At 47.3% G+C, this 16,459-nt stretch overlaps 2 protein-coding genes across 7 annotated transcripts in view; one reads left to right on the top strand and one right to left on the bottom strand.

The window, feature by feature from the left end:
* Positions 1 to 3,179: 3,179 nt before the first annotated feature.
* On the bottom strand, positions 3,180 to 14,105 carry SKA2 (spindle and kinetochore associated complex subunit 2). 4 transcript variants are annotated; one of them, XM_081172238.1, is made up of 6 exons: positions 13,950 to 14,007; positions 12,806 to 13,036; positions 7,337 to 7,426; positions 6,121 to 6,297; positions 4,916 to 5,002; positions 3,180 to 3,950 (listed from the first exon to the last, which is right to left on the bottom strand). In XM_081172238.1, exons 2-6 carry the CDS (start codon positions 12,806 to 12,808, stop codon positions 3,921 to 3,923), a joined length of 387 nt encoding a protein of 128 aa, XP_081028364.1. In that variant the 5' UTR covers positions 12,809 to 13,036; positions 13,950 to 14,007; the 3' UTR covers positions 3,180 to 3,920. The 4 variants fall into 4 exon arrangements, with proteins under 4 accessions (XP_081028364.1, XP_081028361.1, XP_081028363.1 ...); XM_081172235.1 differs by lacking the exon at positions 12,806 to 13,036 and having other exon boundaries at positions 13,950 to 14,105; XM_081172237.1 differs by lacking the exons at positions 12,806 to 13,036; positions 13,950 to 14,007 and adding an exon at positions 10,459 to 10,485.
* PRR11 (proline rich 11) overlaps positions 13,499 to 16,459 on the top strand; it is a 21,170-nt gene continuing 18,209 nt past the window's right edge. Inside the window, exon 1 of one of the 3 annotated variants that reach the window (XM_081172198.1) lies at positions 13,499 to 13,745. The gene's annotated coding sequence lies outside the window, so the exon portion shown is untranslated. Of the gene's footprint in view, positions 13,746 to 14,391; positions 14,658 to 16,459 lie in introns of those variants that run through there. The other 2 variants (XM_081172199.1, XM_081172197.1) reach the window with 2 other exon arrangements.

Raw genomic sequence — 16,459 nt, 5'->3', positions numbered from 1 at the left:
AGACACAACTGGTTGATCACTGGGTCCACTTGGGAAAATCTGGTGCCATTTCTTAATGCCAGCCTACTCGCTTGCCCTTCATACCCCACCTGTGCTGCCACTGCTAGGCTTAACAAATTTTATGAATTGAATTGCTTTGCCATTTGTTGCTCTACAGAGGAAGTCGTTCAAAGGCATATTTAAGCCAGACTTTCCCCAAACTGTAGGCCTCTCAAAATCATTCAAACTTTCAGGATATGGAACAAGCCATTTAATTTTTTTTCTTACATTATAAACATGCCTACAGTTTTACCCTCTAGGGCAGTGTTTCCCAACCTTTTTTGGGCAAAAGCACACTTGTTTCATGAAAAAAATCTCGAGGCACACCACCATTACAGCCCCGTGACGTCAGCGCGCAGCGTCACGCCGGGAGGGACGCACGAAAGTGTAAGTTTCAATTTTTTCCCCTCCCCCTTGCCTTCCTTCTGTGCCAACCGCCAAAAAGCCAAGAAAAAAGCCAAGACTTTAGGGCAGCAGGTCGACACGGAAGAAGCTCCTACCTAAGGACAGGTGCGACGGCCGTGTCCTCTTCTGCCACACTTGGCAGCCCTGCCTCACGGTCGTGACTCCCACCCTGATTTCTCCCCGCAGGTCGAGCGGCACAGGCAGCCCAATGTGTCCAGCCCAGACACAAGCCCCGCTTCCCCACTCTAGATCCTGAATACGACCAAGTGCTCTGGACTCCAGAGCAGGGTGGGAAAGAGGACTCGCATCTGGTAGCCTCCGGGCTCCTCGCCTGCTCGAGGGATGGCATTGCAGGCAAGCTGCCGGCCGTCGCCATCGCCGCCCCCTCATGCGAGTGGACCTGCCCGGAGTGGTGGGCCGGGGGAGGCTCACTCTCTGTGGGGATGTGGCCCGCACGCGCGGCCCCGCTTCCTCCTGCCCAGGGCTGAGCTCCTTACCCGCGATCTCGGTCTCGCGCACGCGGATCCCACTTATTCTGAAGCTCGCGCCACTAGCCGGGGCTCTCACACCGTGCCAGGGCGAGGCGGCGCGGCCCACTGACGTCATCGCGGCTCGCCGCCGCCCTCGACTTCCCTGTTCCCTCCCCTCCCTCGGGTCGCCGTGGTTACCGAGGACTGCAAGCTGCTCGGGCGAGCGTGGGGCATTAAGTGGGAGAAGGAAAATTAAAATTAAAACTCGCCTGAAGGCCGCCTCTCCGGATATGAAGCTATCTTTCGAATTTTTTAATTTTTCCCGCGGCACACCAGGCAACGTCTCGCGGCACACTAGTGTGCCGCGGAACACCGGTTGGGAAACACTGCTCTAGGGCAGTGTTTCCCAACCGGTGTTCCGCGGCACACTAGTGTGCCGCGAGACGTTGCCTGGTGTGCCGTGGGAGGGAGGCGGGCGAGTCGGGCGGCGAGAGGCGGGGCGGCGGCAGCGAGGAGAGGCCGCCCAGCGCGGGGCTCTCGCCGTCTGCCTGCCTGGCTGCCTGCGTGGCGCTGACGTCACGGGGCTGTAACGTGCCCCACATAGGCACACGCGGGGCGGCGAGCGAGCTCCCTCCCACATCCCATCGCCGGCTCTGCACCAGGCGGTAGAGCTCGGCGAAGTCACCGCGCTGGAAGGCCAGCAGCGCGCGCACCTTGGCCAGGCTCTCGCCCGCCTGCAGCAGCGCCTCGCACACGCACGAGACCTGCTCCGCCGAGAAGCGCGGCGAGCGCGGAGGATCGGGCGCGGCGGAGGCCAGCCCCGCGCTTGGAGAGGACGCAGCAGCCGTCGCCAAACCCGATCCTCCTCCTCCTGCTCCGCCGCCGTCCTCTGGCTCTCGGCCGGGAGGAGCCTGCGGCGACGGGGCGGGCGCCGAAGTTGGCAGAAGTTGGCGCGCCTCCTCGGCAGCGCCTTCGTCCTCCTCCTCCTGCCTCTGCTCTCCTCCGGCGGCGGGGGCGCGCCGCCCTCCCTGGCCGGGGGGGCTCGGCGGGGCCCGCGGGGAAGGAGGCCATGTTTGCGGCGCGCGGGATCGCGGCCCCCCTCCGGCCCGCTCCCCTCCCCCTGCGCGCTGCCCTAGCTGTGCGGGTCTCCTCCCCCTGCGCTGCCGTCCCCTTTCCACATCCTAGGAGCCGCGGTCCGCCTTCCGCCCCCGGGCCGCGGCGCGGCTCCCAGCCCGGGCTGGCCTCCGCCTCCTGGGACGCGCGCCCACCCCCGCGGCCCCCCAAACTTCGGAGCAACTCTCCAGACGCTTCTCCCCCGCCTCGGTCTCCCTCCTTTACACTTCTCTTCCCCCCTTCCTTCCCTCTTTCTTTCTCTTTCTCTCCCACCCGCCTTTCCTTCTATTAACTTTCCTTTCCCCTTCCCATGTAGAACAGTCCCTGCAAATAAAAACCTAGCATATTTGGAAGAGGGATGCTAGCCTAACCATTACCTTCTATGCTGTTACTATTTTTTTATTTTTTTTTACATAAGTAAAAAGTGACCTTTCCCCATCTGGCATGGTGGTGTGCCTCGAGATTTTTTTCATGAAACAAGTGTGCCTTTGCCCAAAAAAGGTTGGGAAACACTGCTCTAGGGCACAACCACTCAAAGTTAAGCTTATTTCAACAAGCAAGATTTAAGCTTTTACACTGAAATTGACAGGATTGAAAAGTACTTACTTTGACTGGCTAGAGCAGGCACCCCAACCTCTGGCCCTCCAGATGTTTTGGACTACAATTCCCATCATCCCTGACACTGGTCCTGTTAGCTAGGGATCATGGGAGTTGTAGGCCAAAACATCTGGAGGACCGCAGGTTGGGGGTGCCTGGGCTAGAGTCAATGCCCTGGAGGAAAAAAGAGGTAACCTAACTCTAACTGTGTGTGTGTGTGTGTGTGTGTGTGTGTGTGTGTGTTCTTGGAGTCACATCTGAGACACAAGTATAATATTCTCTGCTCCCACAATAACTGCAGGAAGCTACTCAAGAATTTTACAGACACACACACACACACAGAGAGAGAGAGAGAGAGAGAGAGAGAGAAATTATCTCCTGAGCTGTCACTCCAGGTTTACTAACTGAAGAGTCACACAGCCATTAAGATTTCGCTTATTCTATCCACAAATCAGATTAGCCAAAGGCACAATAGTTCTGGAGTTAACTGAAGGTGAAAGACACACTAGGTAAAAAAGGTGAATAAACCGCAAGATTTAAAAAGGATGCCAACTCTTTGTGTTGTCATACATTTATCTTTATTGTTTCTAAGTATTATTTTAAAAAATCACAATAAAACTTCAAGCACAATGTATCAATTTGGCTACTGTTTCAAAGGTACAGCTATGGCTTTGAATCAGGATTCCTCAAACTTGGCCCTCCAGATGTTTTTGGCCTACAACTCCCATGATCCCTAGTTTGCAGGACGAGTGGTCAGGGATGATGGGAACTGTAGTTTCAAAACATCTGGAGGGCTGAGTTTGAGGAAGCCTGGTTTTGAATATACAAGTAGATCCACATTAAGGAGAAAGGTACTGTACAATGTATCAAAAACAGCTTCCATTCATTGTATAGTGTAAGCAGCAGACTGAATTAACCCAGAGCAAGACTAGCCAACAGGATGCCTGCCAGATGTTGTAGAACTCCAACTCCCAGCAGCCAGCATGGCCAATGGTGAGGGATGATTGGAGTTATAGTCCAGTAGCATCCAGAGGACCACAAGCTCTGGTTGAAAGCACCTTTGGAACATTACAATATCAACCCCATCACAACACCAACAACAACATCACCACCACAAAATGTTCAAGTCATTGTTCATCTGACAACAATTTAGGAAGTATGTACAGGAAACTTGGGTACCAATATTAAAAAGAAAACTCAAGCAATCTAGACATTTAAAGTGTAGCCTCAGTTTTCAACTTCCAACTCTGATGAGTGCCCTCACATACAAGCTATTTTTGGAACTTTTGTCTGGGATCAGTGGCTTTCATGCTCTTTGGGACAATTCTGTAGAAAAGAAGAACAGCATTTTTAAAAACACAAATCATATTCTGTCCTCAAAGGGGAAGGGGGGAAAAAGGAACTACTATTCATTTGTAAGACATTGCTCTAAACCACAGAAGTCAACAATCACAGACTGCCATATTTTGCTGCCATATTTCTTATGAATTGTGTTAACTTTTGCAGAAGTATCACATATCACCACCTATCTGAATTCACACACCCCTGCCCACTAGACAAGAGCAAGATTAAACTGGTGCTCATACACAGGAGAACTGCCACTACAGATAATAAAGATACAGATGGAACTTTCAGTGCCTCAGTACTTCAGGAATGATTGTGGAAGTCTTATTCCACCCAAGCAAGAGCCCAAAATATGTTTTGTAGTTAGGTTTCAAAGCATATCTGTGAAAATATTAAAAGGGAGCAGAAAGTGCGAGCCCATTCTTTAGCGCTTCTCAAATTTGAGCAAGTGGTCAAGTAACAATTTCTACAGGCAAAAAGGTGGGAGGGGATGTATTGCCTTGTTTCTATTATTACTTGTTAAATTGTGGAGTTGGAGAGGAACATAAGCCACTTTTCCACCACCGTGGCGTGTTTTTATATATTTTTTTGCTGCCGGGTGAATCAGGGTCTCCTGGGCAGCGCAGCAGCAGAAGACGTAGCAGCAGCAAAAAAACAAAGACGTGACTTTTGCTGCTGCACTACTGGGTAAAGCAGCTGTTTGGCAGGGTAGAGTGATAGCAAAAGACATGCCTTTTGCTGCCGTGCTACCCTGGAGACCAGACCCCCTGAATCACCCGGCCAGGCAGGTGGAGATGCTAGGTGCCAAAAGTGGCACCTGGACATCGCCATCAAGTCGCAAAAGGCCAGTTGCAAGTTGCAAAATGCAACTGGCACCCGCTAATTTCGAACCCTGTCTGGAGCTACTCAGCAAAAACACAAACAAGATCCCCAGGGTTCAGAATTACCTGTTTTTCTGGGGTATCTGATACTTGAACAGTCTGGTACATTAAGTGATGCATTGCAAGTTCTTCTTCTTCAGATAGAGGTGAGATCTGGGGACAAGAGAGAGGAACATCTTAAGCAGGGCTGTTTACATTCTGCAATAAAATAAATATTGTCCTCAAGAACCTCATCAAATCTTGTCTCTAACCTCTGTAATGTTTTGTAATTTCTTTTGTCAAAGGTCATTTGTTCACATTCCTAGCCATATTTTAGATCATCAAACAAGATTGGCAGAGGGTTCCAACTTCCAATCAAATATGAAGGACACAAATATATATGTGCCATGGCAGGCCTTATGCTAATAGCTTCTGCGTCAACTTCAGATGTTCCTCACTTGTGAAATTCGTTGGTTGCCTTTGACCAGGTCTTTGGGAAGTTATGCTGGGAGGTTTTTAAAAAACCCCATTTGTAGAGATTTACAATCTGTAGGTTTTAGTAATTTAGTAATATGTAGGATATTCCAAGGCTGTAATGGGCATGGTATAAATAATAAAATTACTACTACTACTATTACGCAGGGTAAGCCAACCTGTTGCCCCCCAGGAGTCATGGGGACTCCAACTACCATCATCCACAGCACAGCTAAGGGCCAGGGAGAATGGGAGTTGGGGTCCAATGCATCAGCTACCCTTATCCAAGGATATGTCTCACGAAGAGTGATAGAATATGGGCTCTGCCCCCTAGCCAACACTTTGCAACAGGCTCCACAGCCCCCAACCCTCTGACTCCAGCCAGTGGATCCTAGGAATGTAGCATAGTACATCTCTGAAATCTTCCAGGTCTTGTTCTAAGATATGCCGTGGGACTGATCCTGGTGCTCACATAGCTTGTGATGGGACATGCCAAGGCCCAACTGAGTCAAACTGAAACCCAGAATATGATCAGATGGGCCTTGCTGGATCAGGCCAGTGGTCCATTTAGTCCAGGATCCTGTTCTCACAGTGGTCAATGAGATGCCCCAGTGGGAAGCTCAAAAGCAGGAGTTGAATACCAGCAGGTGTACATTTCAGACCAATTACCTACAGATGCACACTTCAAGCAACTTGTGTTCTTTCCTGAAGTTCCTATATGCTGATGGAGGAAAGTCCAATGCTCTCTGTCTCTCCCTATATCTATCTATATGTGTGCACACACACGTCCCTCAAGCCAGGCAACTCAAGAGCGCTACCTCCATTCCAGTGTGCTGCTGTATTTCCTGAACCAGCTTCATTGTTTTTGCCAGAGTAGCACGGATCGACCGCATGGACTCCCGCCGCTCGGTAGAAATCCTTTCTAGCTGCTCACACAACATTTTGTAGCGAGACTTCACCTGTGACAGCTGCTGTATGACAACCAGAGGATTCTCCTGTTGCCAAAGCAAGGAAGATGCACACAGTTGGAGAAGCAGAAAAAGGGGAGGGGAGAGGGAGAAAGGACCCTCAAAACACAACACAAATGGGAAGCTAACTGGAGGGTTAGAAGTCACAGCCACACCATACACTTAAAGAATCATAGAAACCATAGTTTCTACCCACAGAGCTACCATTCACAGCACCCTTAAACTAAAGTCTCTGGGATTCTTTGGGGAAAGCCATGTGCTGGAAGGAAGCATATGGTGTGGATGTGACCACAGAACTTGCACAGTGCAGCATGGACATGGTGATGTTTTTCAGGCAATTCTCCTTGGCAAGTATGCGAGTCAGTATATTATGGGTTGCTAAAATTAATTAGAGCTCCAGATTCAGGCATCTGTGATTTCCCCACCACCACCACCCATAAATTTCAGCAAATTAAAGCATGTACATCCCAATGAGCATCGCTGTGTAATATTTAAGTCATGTTTAATTCCGCTGTCCACCACCACAAATTCAAATGTTTGTGGACAAAAAATTAACACGGGATACTTTTTTAAAAAGCTTTGTTTACTGAATACAAATAAATTAAACAAGCTGAATTAGATTACTCTCTGGGGCAGTGGCAACCAACATGATGCCCCCAGGGATGTTGTGGGACCGCATCACCCATCATTCCTAGCCATTAGCCAAGATGGCTGTGGGTTGATGGGAGTTTCAGTCCAATGACATCTGGAGAGCACCAAGTCAATTAAACGTGCTCTAGGACACTGGAAAATTTTCTGAGCAAATTTCCCTATGCAAATCTGGCTAATTTGCATATAGAAAATGAATTCCAACATTTTTCAGAAAACACACACCACTACTTTCAGCACAATCCTAGATAGGGCTACTCAGAAGTAACCCCACGTGGTTCAGTGGGGCTTACTCCCAGATAAGTGGACATAGGAGTGCAGCCTTAAGCAAAGTTATTATTTTTCATTTCATTTCTATAGCTTTATAAGGGGGTGGGGACTCAAAGTGGTTTACAACCTACATTAAAAGATTCAGTACCTCTTTAGACAGTCCGTCAGCATGCCCTTTCACAATTTCAAACTCCAACATTGCCTGAATGTAATTCAGGTCGGATTCGGCCTTCTGGAACTAAAACACCCAAATGGTCAATCACAATTCTGTTATATAAATTGGAAACCAAACACCCCTACTGTTGCAGAGCACACATAAGCGCAGGGGATGTGGAGAGAAAATAGGGAAAGATGCGCTAGGGCTGGGTAATGTCAGCTTTTCAACTTCACAATGTATCACCAGCCAGACATCGCAATCTGCCGATACATCCCAATGTTGAAACCTGGCCGAGGGATGCCCTCTGCTCCCAGCGCTCAGCAGCAGTATCAGGCAGCCTTGGCACCGCTCACCATTCCACAAGGCGTGGGGTGCAATCCATGCTTTGTGGAGCAGGGCTGCCTGATGTTGTCAAGCACTGGGTCCGGCAGGGGCATCAGGCAGCATCCGCAGCCAGGCAGTGCCTCGTGCATTTGTCTGCCTTTCCCTTCGCCCCAGCAGGCAGGCGGGCTGCCTCTTCCTCCCGACACCACCCCCACCCCCTGCACCAAGGCAGTGGTGGATGAAGCAATTGCACACAAAATTTCAAAGTGGAACAAGCACACTGCCAATAGCACTACACTGGATACAACACATAGGCTCTTATAGTTCCTGTTTCGTGTTTTCAAAACTTTGACAGCAGAGGCACATTTCCCCTCACCCTGAATTGAAACTGGAGGCTGAGTTCGCTCTTTTCTCTGAAAAAGGTTTACTTTAATTGTGTTCAAGAACTGGTCCACCGCCCAGGAAAGAGTCTCTGCCCTTGGGTTTCTTCACAAGTCACATTCTGGACTTCCTACATTGCAAAGAGTCACCTTCAAAGGCAGGTAGTTCTCCTTCATCCAACCATTTCCATCTCTATGTCAGAAGGGAACAAATGGCACCTATGACACCTTCCCCTCGATCCAGCACAGGGCCACCTTCCCTGGCACAAAAAAATACAAGGCTTGGTGATGTAAGCCGCCTTGAGCTTGGCTTAACTGAAAAGGCAGCAGGCAAATGATGGGATGGAATAATGGACTGACTCAACAGAAGATCATTTTCAATGTTCTTAGCTGCCCTGAAGGTATACAAAGAGGCAAGTTTTTATTATCACATTTCTACCCCACCTTTCCTCCAAGGAGCTTTCAAGGTGGCATACATGGTTCTCTTCTTTTCCCCTCCCCCCCTCACAACAACCCTGTGAGGTAGAGTAGGTTGAGAGACTGTAACTGCCCCAAGGTCACTCAGTGTTTCATGGCTGAGCAGGGATGCGAATGCTGATGTCCTGGGCCACCACACTGACTCTCTCTTGTTTGAGAAGGAATTTGAGAGAAGGAAGTGTGATCATTTTATTCATTTCATTCCTTGGGTCAAAAGGAGTTCTCATACAAACAACATGCATGGTATAGTATACAATGGTACCTTCGTTCTCGAATTTAATCCATTTCCGACTCCCAAAATGGTTTGAAAACCAAGGCACAGCTTCCAATTGGCTACAGGAGCTTCCTGCACTCAAGCAGAAGCCGCGTCGGACATTTGACTTCCGAAAAACGTTCGCAAACTGAAACACTCACTTCCAGGTTTGTGGCATTTGGGAGCCAATTTTTTTGGGAGCCAAGCTGTTCAACTACCAAGGTACCACTGTACTAGAATGGGCTCTGTACACAAAGGGAGATCTGCTTATGGGCTGCCAAATCTCGGTTATGTAGTCTCTCTCCCACATAATTACCCTACAAAACTCATCCTCTTGATAGCTCCTCTTGCCAGGCATTTGATAAACAAGGCTGATGAAGAAATAATCAAGCTTACAATGTTACCATTCTCCTCTATTCATGATTACTGAGCCACCAGAGAACTGAGTAAGACAGTGGGATGACAGGGGCATTACTTAATTAACGGTAATCAGTTCCTTAAAGGAGCTATTAAAGACTTATGGGAATCGCAGCTGCACACCCAGTTCACAGAAACAGCCCAAGGAATGTCTTCAGAGGAAAACATCGCTTTGGGAAGGGACTTTATTATTTGCCAAATTTAGCCATCCAGATCCAGGAAATGTTACCTTGCCATACAGATTGGCCTCCATATTAAAAGTTGGGGCTAGCTAGTAATTAAAGGCTTCCTACTTAGAGGCCAACAGGTGCCTACGTATTTTAACATGATAAAAGAAAAAAGAATTAAACCAAAAGAATGTACCTCCCTGCAGGACAGAAGGCTGGAGGAGAGATGTCTAACAGACAAAGACCTGTGTTTCCTGACTTTGGACACAAGAGGGCAGCACGCCATTCACTCACCCTCAAAGGAGACTATGCAGTTATAGGGCATCAGATCCCTTGGAAAAGCCATCTCCACTGGGGTCCCCCTCCACTGCCCTCAGCTGTCACCTGGAAGCAGCCCACTCCAGCAGGCTGCCTTAATGGAGGCGATGGGAAGCAGAAGCCCCATTCCCAGGCAGCTCTGCTGCAAAACTAGCCCCACCAGGCACCTCCTGCCCTTGCTGGCCATTGTGACAACTACAATTTAACTTGAGGAAATCATGCCCGACTTTGCCTCCCCCACCCCCATTCCGGAGGGTCTTTTTTTAGCTGATCAAAACCGTTATTGCGATCACAAGAACCCAAAATACGAAGCACATGCAACAGTTTGTAAAAGACCACAAAAAGAGACAGGCTGTTGGATCGGACCTGTGGCCCATCCAGCATTCTGTTATCGCGGTGGTCAACCAGAGGCCCTAAGTGGGAATCCTGAAAACCGGACCAGAGTGCAAACAGCACTGTCTCTGCTTGTGATTCCCAGCAACTGGTACTCAGAGGCATATTGCCACTGACAGTGAACATAGCCATCCTGGCTAGTAGCCAGTGATAGCTTTATCTCCCATGAACTTGTCTAATCCTCTTTTAAAGCCCTCCAAGTCAGTGGCCATCACAACTTCTTATAGAAGTGAATTCCATGTGTAAAGAAGTACTTGGCTTTCTGTTTTCCTGCCACCTATCCAATTAGGGATTGCAGGCAAGGAACTCACAATGTTAAAGCTTGGATATGCCTGATGCCCAAAAGGTTGCATCTGAAAATTGTAAGCATGCCCTGTTACGTACCCAGATTTCCATATTTCAATTCCACTGAAAGGAATTACATGGTCATGCTGGGAGCTGCTCTATCAGAAAACTAGCGGACCATTCCAAATTTCCAGCAAGCTGCACATAATAAGAGAAAAGAAGCCTCTTTCCAGCAGCAAAATAAATAAAACTAGTGCCATTTCTCAGTGATCACACGCTTGTTGTATCATGCAACAGGCAGGCTGACCTCACAAAGTGATACCTAGTTACCAGGGCTGTCAACAAATTAACGAGGAAAAATGACAGGGTATTAAAAAATAATAATCTTTAAATAAAATGTGCATCTTGCCAGCAGCTCCAGTACCTCTGAGATGCTGAAAGCCGTGCAAGAAAACTGGCAATTTAACAAGCAAAAGCAGTTTCAACTATCAAAAGGTGCCACTCCTAATTAAAAGGAAATTAAAGGCCATCCAATATCCTTCTACATCTCCTATTACGGCAACATGCCAGAATCAATATAGACTTTTTTAAAACTCTCAAAGATAGTTGTGCCCTTAACCCACAGCTCCATCAATTACCCAAAGAGTCAGTTTTAAGGAGGTACAGTAATAGGAACACAGGAAGCTTCCTTATACCGTCAGACTGTCGATCCATCTGGCTCAGTATTGTCTACACTGACTGGCAGCACCTCTCAAGGACTTCAGTCAGGACTTTCTCCCAGCCCTACCTAGGGGTGGCAGGGATTGAACCTGGGACCTTCTGCATGCAAAGCAGATGCTCTACTAGTGAACTGTGTCTCCTTCCCTATCAGGTGACTGGCAAAACACAGCGGACTAAAACAAATCCCACCAACCCATCCTAACCAAAGTTTGAATAAGCAGAATTTATGGTTACTGGATAACATCCCATTTTGGTGGTGGTTGAACATTCCTCCATTCCCTTCTCAAAGCAGCCCTCCAGCAAATCCACTTGCTAGCCAGAGCCTTTGTTCACTAAGTCCCCGGCTAATGTTTGCAGGCCTGCTGTAGAGTCATAAAAGCAAACACAAAATCTTTCCAGCCCCCTCTGCACGATTCACTTACATAGGCTTTGGAGAAACAGAGAGAAGCCACAAGGCCACTGCTGAGGGTCCTGCCCACAAGTGCTTTGACAATACTATTGCACTGCTCATCGGGAAGTACAGTAGTGCAATGAAGTCAGAGCCCTTGTCAGCAGCAAGGTGCTTTGGAGAGATGTTCTGCACGAGACACATTGCAAGAAGCCTTCAGAACAATGAATAGGCTACTGAACTTTGAATTTATAAATGAACTTCACAATAAGAAAAAGGTAAACAGCTTCTCCTCCTTTTAAAAAGGGCTGGGGAAGCCTCCAAACTAAATCATAACTCCCAACACACGCATAACTCTTTCCAGCAGGCTGTTTGCAACTCATCCACAGTCCATGTTAGTTTGATCTCACCTCATTTTGAGTGGTCTAGATCAAGGAAGAAAGAATTTGGCTCTTTTCTGACTGGGTGCTGATGCACCATTGAAGAACTGCAGTGGAAAGCTAGTAATTGCATAAGGCTGTTATTTATGCATATGTTATAGCTGGGTGCACATATCAGTACACCAATTTTAAAATTCCCGCTATAAAAAGGAGTCCCCCGCCCCTGCTTCAGACAGACACACAGACATACAAAAGATTGCATACTTCCCTTCAAGTTGTCACTTTAGCTGACTGAGCATCACTGGCCAATGCCCTTTTAACATTGCACTGCTTTTTGTGCACGTTCACTAGTAGTACAACATAAAAAGGGCAGTGGACAGACACCTCTCGCCATCCACAAGGAAGCAGAATCGAACAGGCTCAGAAGGGTGTTCTTTGGTTCCAAAAGAAAGGCTAGATCCTGAAAATGTAAGTGGCTTGCAAAAAAGAAAAGAAAAACTTACAAAACATTTCAGCAACAAGAACTGACTCTATGAAATGTACCATCACCTTTGGTTTAAAAAAGAAAAAAAAGCAAGCAAGATCTTGGGGGGGGGGTGTCTGTTTCTCCTTGGGAACAAAAGTTGCTTTCAGTTTTTTCACTTAAATATGTGTGTGTGCGTATATCCACACAAATCCATCTTTAGAGGAGGGTGGTGTTCTTGTCAGCTTCCACCTCCAAGAAATATGCCAACTACCAAAGGAAGGAACAAGGAGTGTTCTCATCCAGCCAGCTGACCTCCTTCAATCCTTGAGTCAGGATCATGGGTCTGAAGTCTCACTGTCCCCTCCCTCAAATCCACCAGAAATGGAGTCGATTCTTTGAATCCCTCTCTGGAAGAGGACAGTGATAAGGTCTCATACTCCAGATCTGGGAGTGCCATCTGAGAAATTTTGAAAGATGAGTCTGAATTGTTACCATGTATTGCACCTGTATTTCACATGTTGTTTGTTCTCTTTAAGACCCTTGGCAGGGAAGACAAGATACACAATTGGAGGGCTTTCTCTCAATAGCGTGCAAGCTAAGCTGGAGTGCGCTACATTTTTTGCAGCTTCCTCCTAAAGGCTGGATTTCTGACCACTGTCAGGCCCCTTGCTTGGAGGACTGACTCAAAGCAAGCTGTGGACTCTGTCAGATCAGCTGCCATACCTGGGACGAAGAAAATTGCAACAGCTACAGGTCAAATATTATATGAGCCCAAACACTATATATTAATAATATAAAATAGAAACCAAAGTTCAAGCTCACCTAGATGGTGCTATATCATACAAATTCTGCTTAAATAAATAAATAACTACTGCTTTACATATGTTTCTTATTGGCAATCGCTACACCCCACAGCTGGTGGATCTATGTACATGGGTGGCAGTTTATAAAGAAATCAAGTCATATATTGGTAATATAAAAGCGAAACCCAGGTTCAAGTGGACATAGATAATGTTATATGAATTATTGGTTCAAATGGACATAAAAATTATTTTGGCAATTAGGGTTGTTGCTTAGTAGCGGCAGCAGCCTGAACTCTATTTTCTCTCCCATGGAAGGGGGACATGGACCCTTCTACACAGCCTTATCTTGTTCCACCTTCTCTCTAAGAAAAAGGACCTTTGATGAATGATGGGTGGGGAAATGGACCAATCCGACGGGCCACGCCCCCTCTAAGCTCTGGTCACGCCCCGTAAATAGCAGGCTTTTCAGAGAATGGGTTAGGCCGGAGGGCCACGCCCACACAGACGAGCCACGCCCCCAACAGCGAGCCTCCAAAGAGAAATGGACCAAAACCAGCACGCCCCTTTTTGTCCTCCTCTCAGAAGATAGTGGATTCGCCCAACGGAATCTTCTCCGAAGCCTCTCCGCGGTGTGTGGTTGGGTCCAAAACGGTGGGGGGGGGGATGGGACTATCCCCTCACATTTCCCCCTTCCCCAACTGTTCCTTCCCCCTCCCGGTGTTTTTTTCTTTTCTTTCTTTCTCCCATTCGTTGGTCCCACATTTTCAACGGTCGGCCCCTTCCCTCAAGAAAACCGCGGCCACATTCGTCGCGACGGCAGCCCCGGGACTCACCATGGTCTCGAGCGTAGTAACCGCCGTCTCCATGTTGAATAGTTGACATTCCTCAGGCGGTGGCATTCCACCCCTCTCCCCTCCCTTTCTTTATGAGAGGAAGGGACGGCGCCTCTGATTGGGCAGCTGTCACCACGTCCTCTGTTTCATTGGCTCCTCTCAAACACAACCTCGCGCCTATTGGAGAACAAAGCGTACAGCCCCGCGGCATGAGACAGCGGCTCCTATTGGATAGGCTCGAGACGGTGGCGGCTCTGATTGGTTTGTTAAGAGAAAACTGTAGGGGGCGAGAACTGGGCTGGACCGAGAGACTGCATTGGTCAAAAGGCTCAACAACCGGTTCTTCATTGGTCCCATTACTTTCTAAGGCGGGTTGACATTTTGGCCACCCTTTTCTCGTCCCTCCCCTCTCCCTTTCTCTTATTGGCCCCTTTTTTCCAGACCTTTAATCTGGTTGGCTATTGTTTCCTGATTGGCTGGATCTGCAACCAATCGTGGGACGCAGGATGCCAATAGGTTTTTTTCTCAATAGAACACTGGCTGCAGCACGGGGAACTGTGATTGGCTATGGAGCAGGCTGCTATCAGTTTGAAATGTTGGGCGTGGCAAGGAAATGTTGGCATGTGTCAAGAAGGGCGGAGTTTTGGTTTTTTAAGGTAGGGGTTTTGTTTAAGATATGAAGAATTAGGAGATGGAATGAGAGCGCTCGTAAGTATTCTGCTTTGCGGGAACCACCTGCTTCTTTCTGGCTTTATTGGGTGGGGAGTCAGGTGTGTTTCCCGTCTGCTAAGGATGGGTACGGAACATTGCCATTTTTTCTTCTGTAAAATGGGTGCTTCTGTGCCCCCTGCGAGAATTTCTTAGATATCCATATGCGCCCGCAGCCTCAACAAGAGTGGGGAGGACCCCATATTTCAGCTGAGCTTCTGCTTGTTTGTTGTTTAGTCGTTTAGTCGCGTCCGACTCTTCGTGACCCCCTGGACCAAAGCACGCTAGGCACTCCTGTCTTCCACTGCCTCCCGCCGTTTGGTCAAACTCATGCTGGTAGCTTCGAGAACACTGTCCCACCATCTCGTCCTCTGTCGTCCCCTTCTCCTTGTGCCCTCCATCTTTCCCAACATCAGGGTCTTTTCCAGGGAGTCTTCTCTTCTCATGAGGTGGCCAAAGTCTTGGAACCTCAGCTTCAGGATCTGTCCTTCCAGTGAGCACTCAGGGCTGATTTCCTTCAGAATGGAGAGGTTTGATCTTCTTGCAGTCCATGGGACTCTAAAGAGTCTCCTCCAGCACCAGAATTCAAAAGCATCAATTCTTCGGCGATCAGCCTTCTTTATTTTTTTTTTTTTGATAAAATTTTTATTGGTTTTACAACATTTTTAAGAAAAACAAACAAACACAAAAAGTGACAGACATACATGAATAGTTTCAAACATATTTTCATAAACCTCTTTTCTTGAACTTCCCCATACCCCCCCTCTCTGCATCCCAATGTCCATAATTCAACTAGCAACTCCCAGTTGTTACTTTCTAATCTCTGTCATCTTAGTCCTCTTTTATAGTCTAGCCTTGTATCCCTGTACCCTTTTGCTTCTGAAAACCACAACATTTTAGCATTCATTAAGTTTATAGTAGTCCTTAAGATAACTTTTAAATTTTCTCCATTCTTCTTCCACCGTCTCTTTTCGTTGATCACGGATTCTGCCTGTCATCTCGGCCAGTGTCATATAGTCCATCACTTTCATCTGCCATTCTTCCAAAGTGGGTAAATCTTGTGTCTTCCAATACTTTGCGATAAGTATTCTTGCTGCTGTTGTGGCATACATGAAGAAAGTTCTATCTTTCTTTATCACCAATTGGCCGACAATGCCCAAGAGGAAGGCCTCTGGTTTTTTAGAAAAGGTACATTTAAGTACCTTTTTCATTTCATTATAGATCATGTCCACCAAAGGTGATAGAAAGTGCCTTCAGTCTCTTTACACTTCCAACATTTATTGTCGGGCAAATGATAGATTTTTGCCAGTTTGACTGGGGTCATGTACCACCTGTAAACCATTTTCATAATGTTTTCCTTTAAGGCATTACATGCCGTAAATTTAATACCGGTGTTCCATAACCATTCCCAGTCAGCTGACATAATGTTATGTCCAACATCTTGAGCCCACTTAATCATAGCCGATTTAACTGTTTCATCCTGTGTGTTCCATTTCAACAACAAGTTGTACATTCTAGATAGATTCTTAGTATCGGGTTCTAACAATTCGGTCTCTAGTTTTGATTTTTCCACCTGGAAACCGATTTTCCTATCCTGTTTAAAGAATTCCATTATTTGGCGATATTGGAACCAATTTTCTACTTTATGCTTCAATTTCTCCTGACTTTGTAATTTGAATTTATCTCCATCCTGTTCTAAGATTTCCCAATACTTCGGCCATCCGACCTCCATATTGAGTTTCTTCACTGCTTTAGCCTCCACTGGTGACACCCATCTAGGGGTTTTATTTTCCAATAGATCT

The sequence above is a fragment of the Podarcis bocagei genome (assembly GCF_964188305.1).
Source record: "Podarcis bocagei genome assembly, chromosome: 15".
In the NCBI taxonomy this organism is placed as follows: domain Eukaryota; kingdom Metazoa; phylum Chordata; class Lepidosauria; order Squamata; family Lacertidae; genus Podarcis; species Podarcis bocagei.
This window is presented reverse-complemented; position numbering and strand designations above follow the sequence as displayed.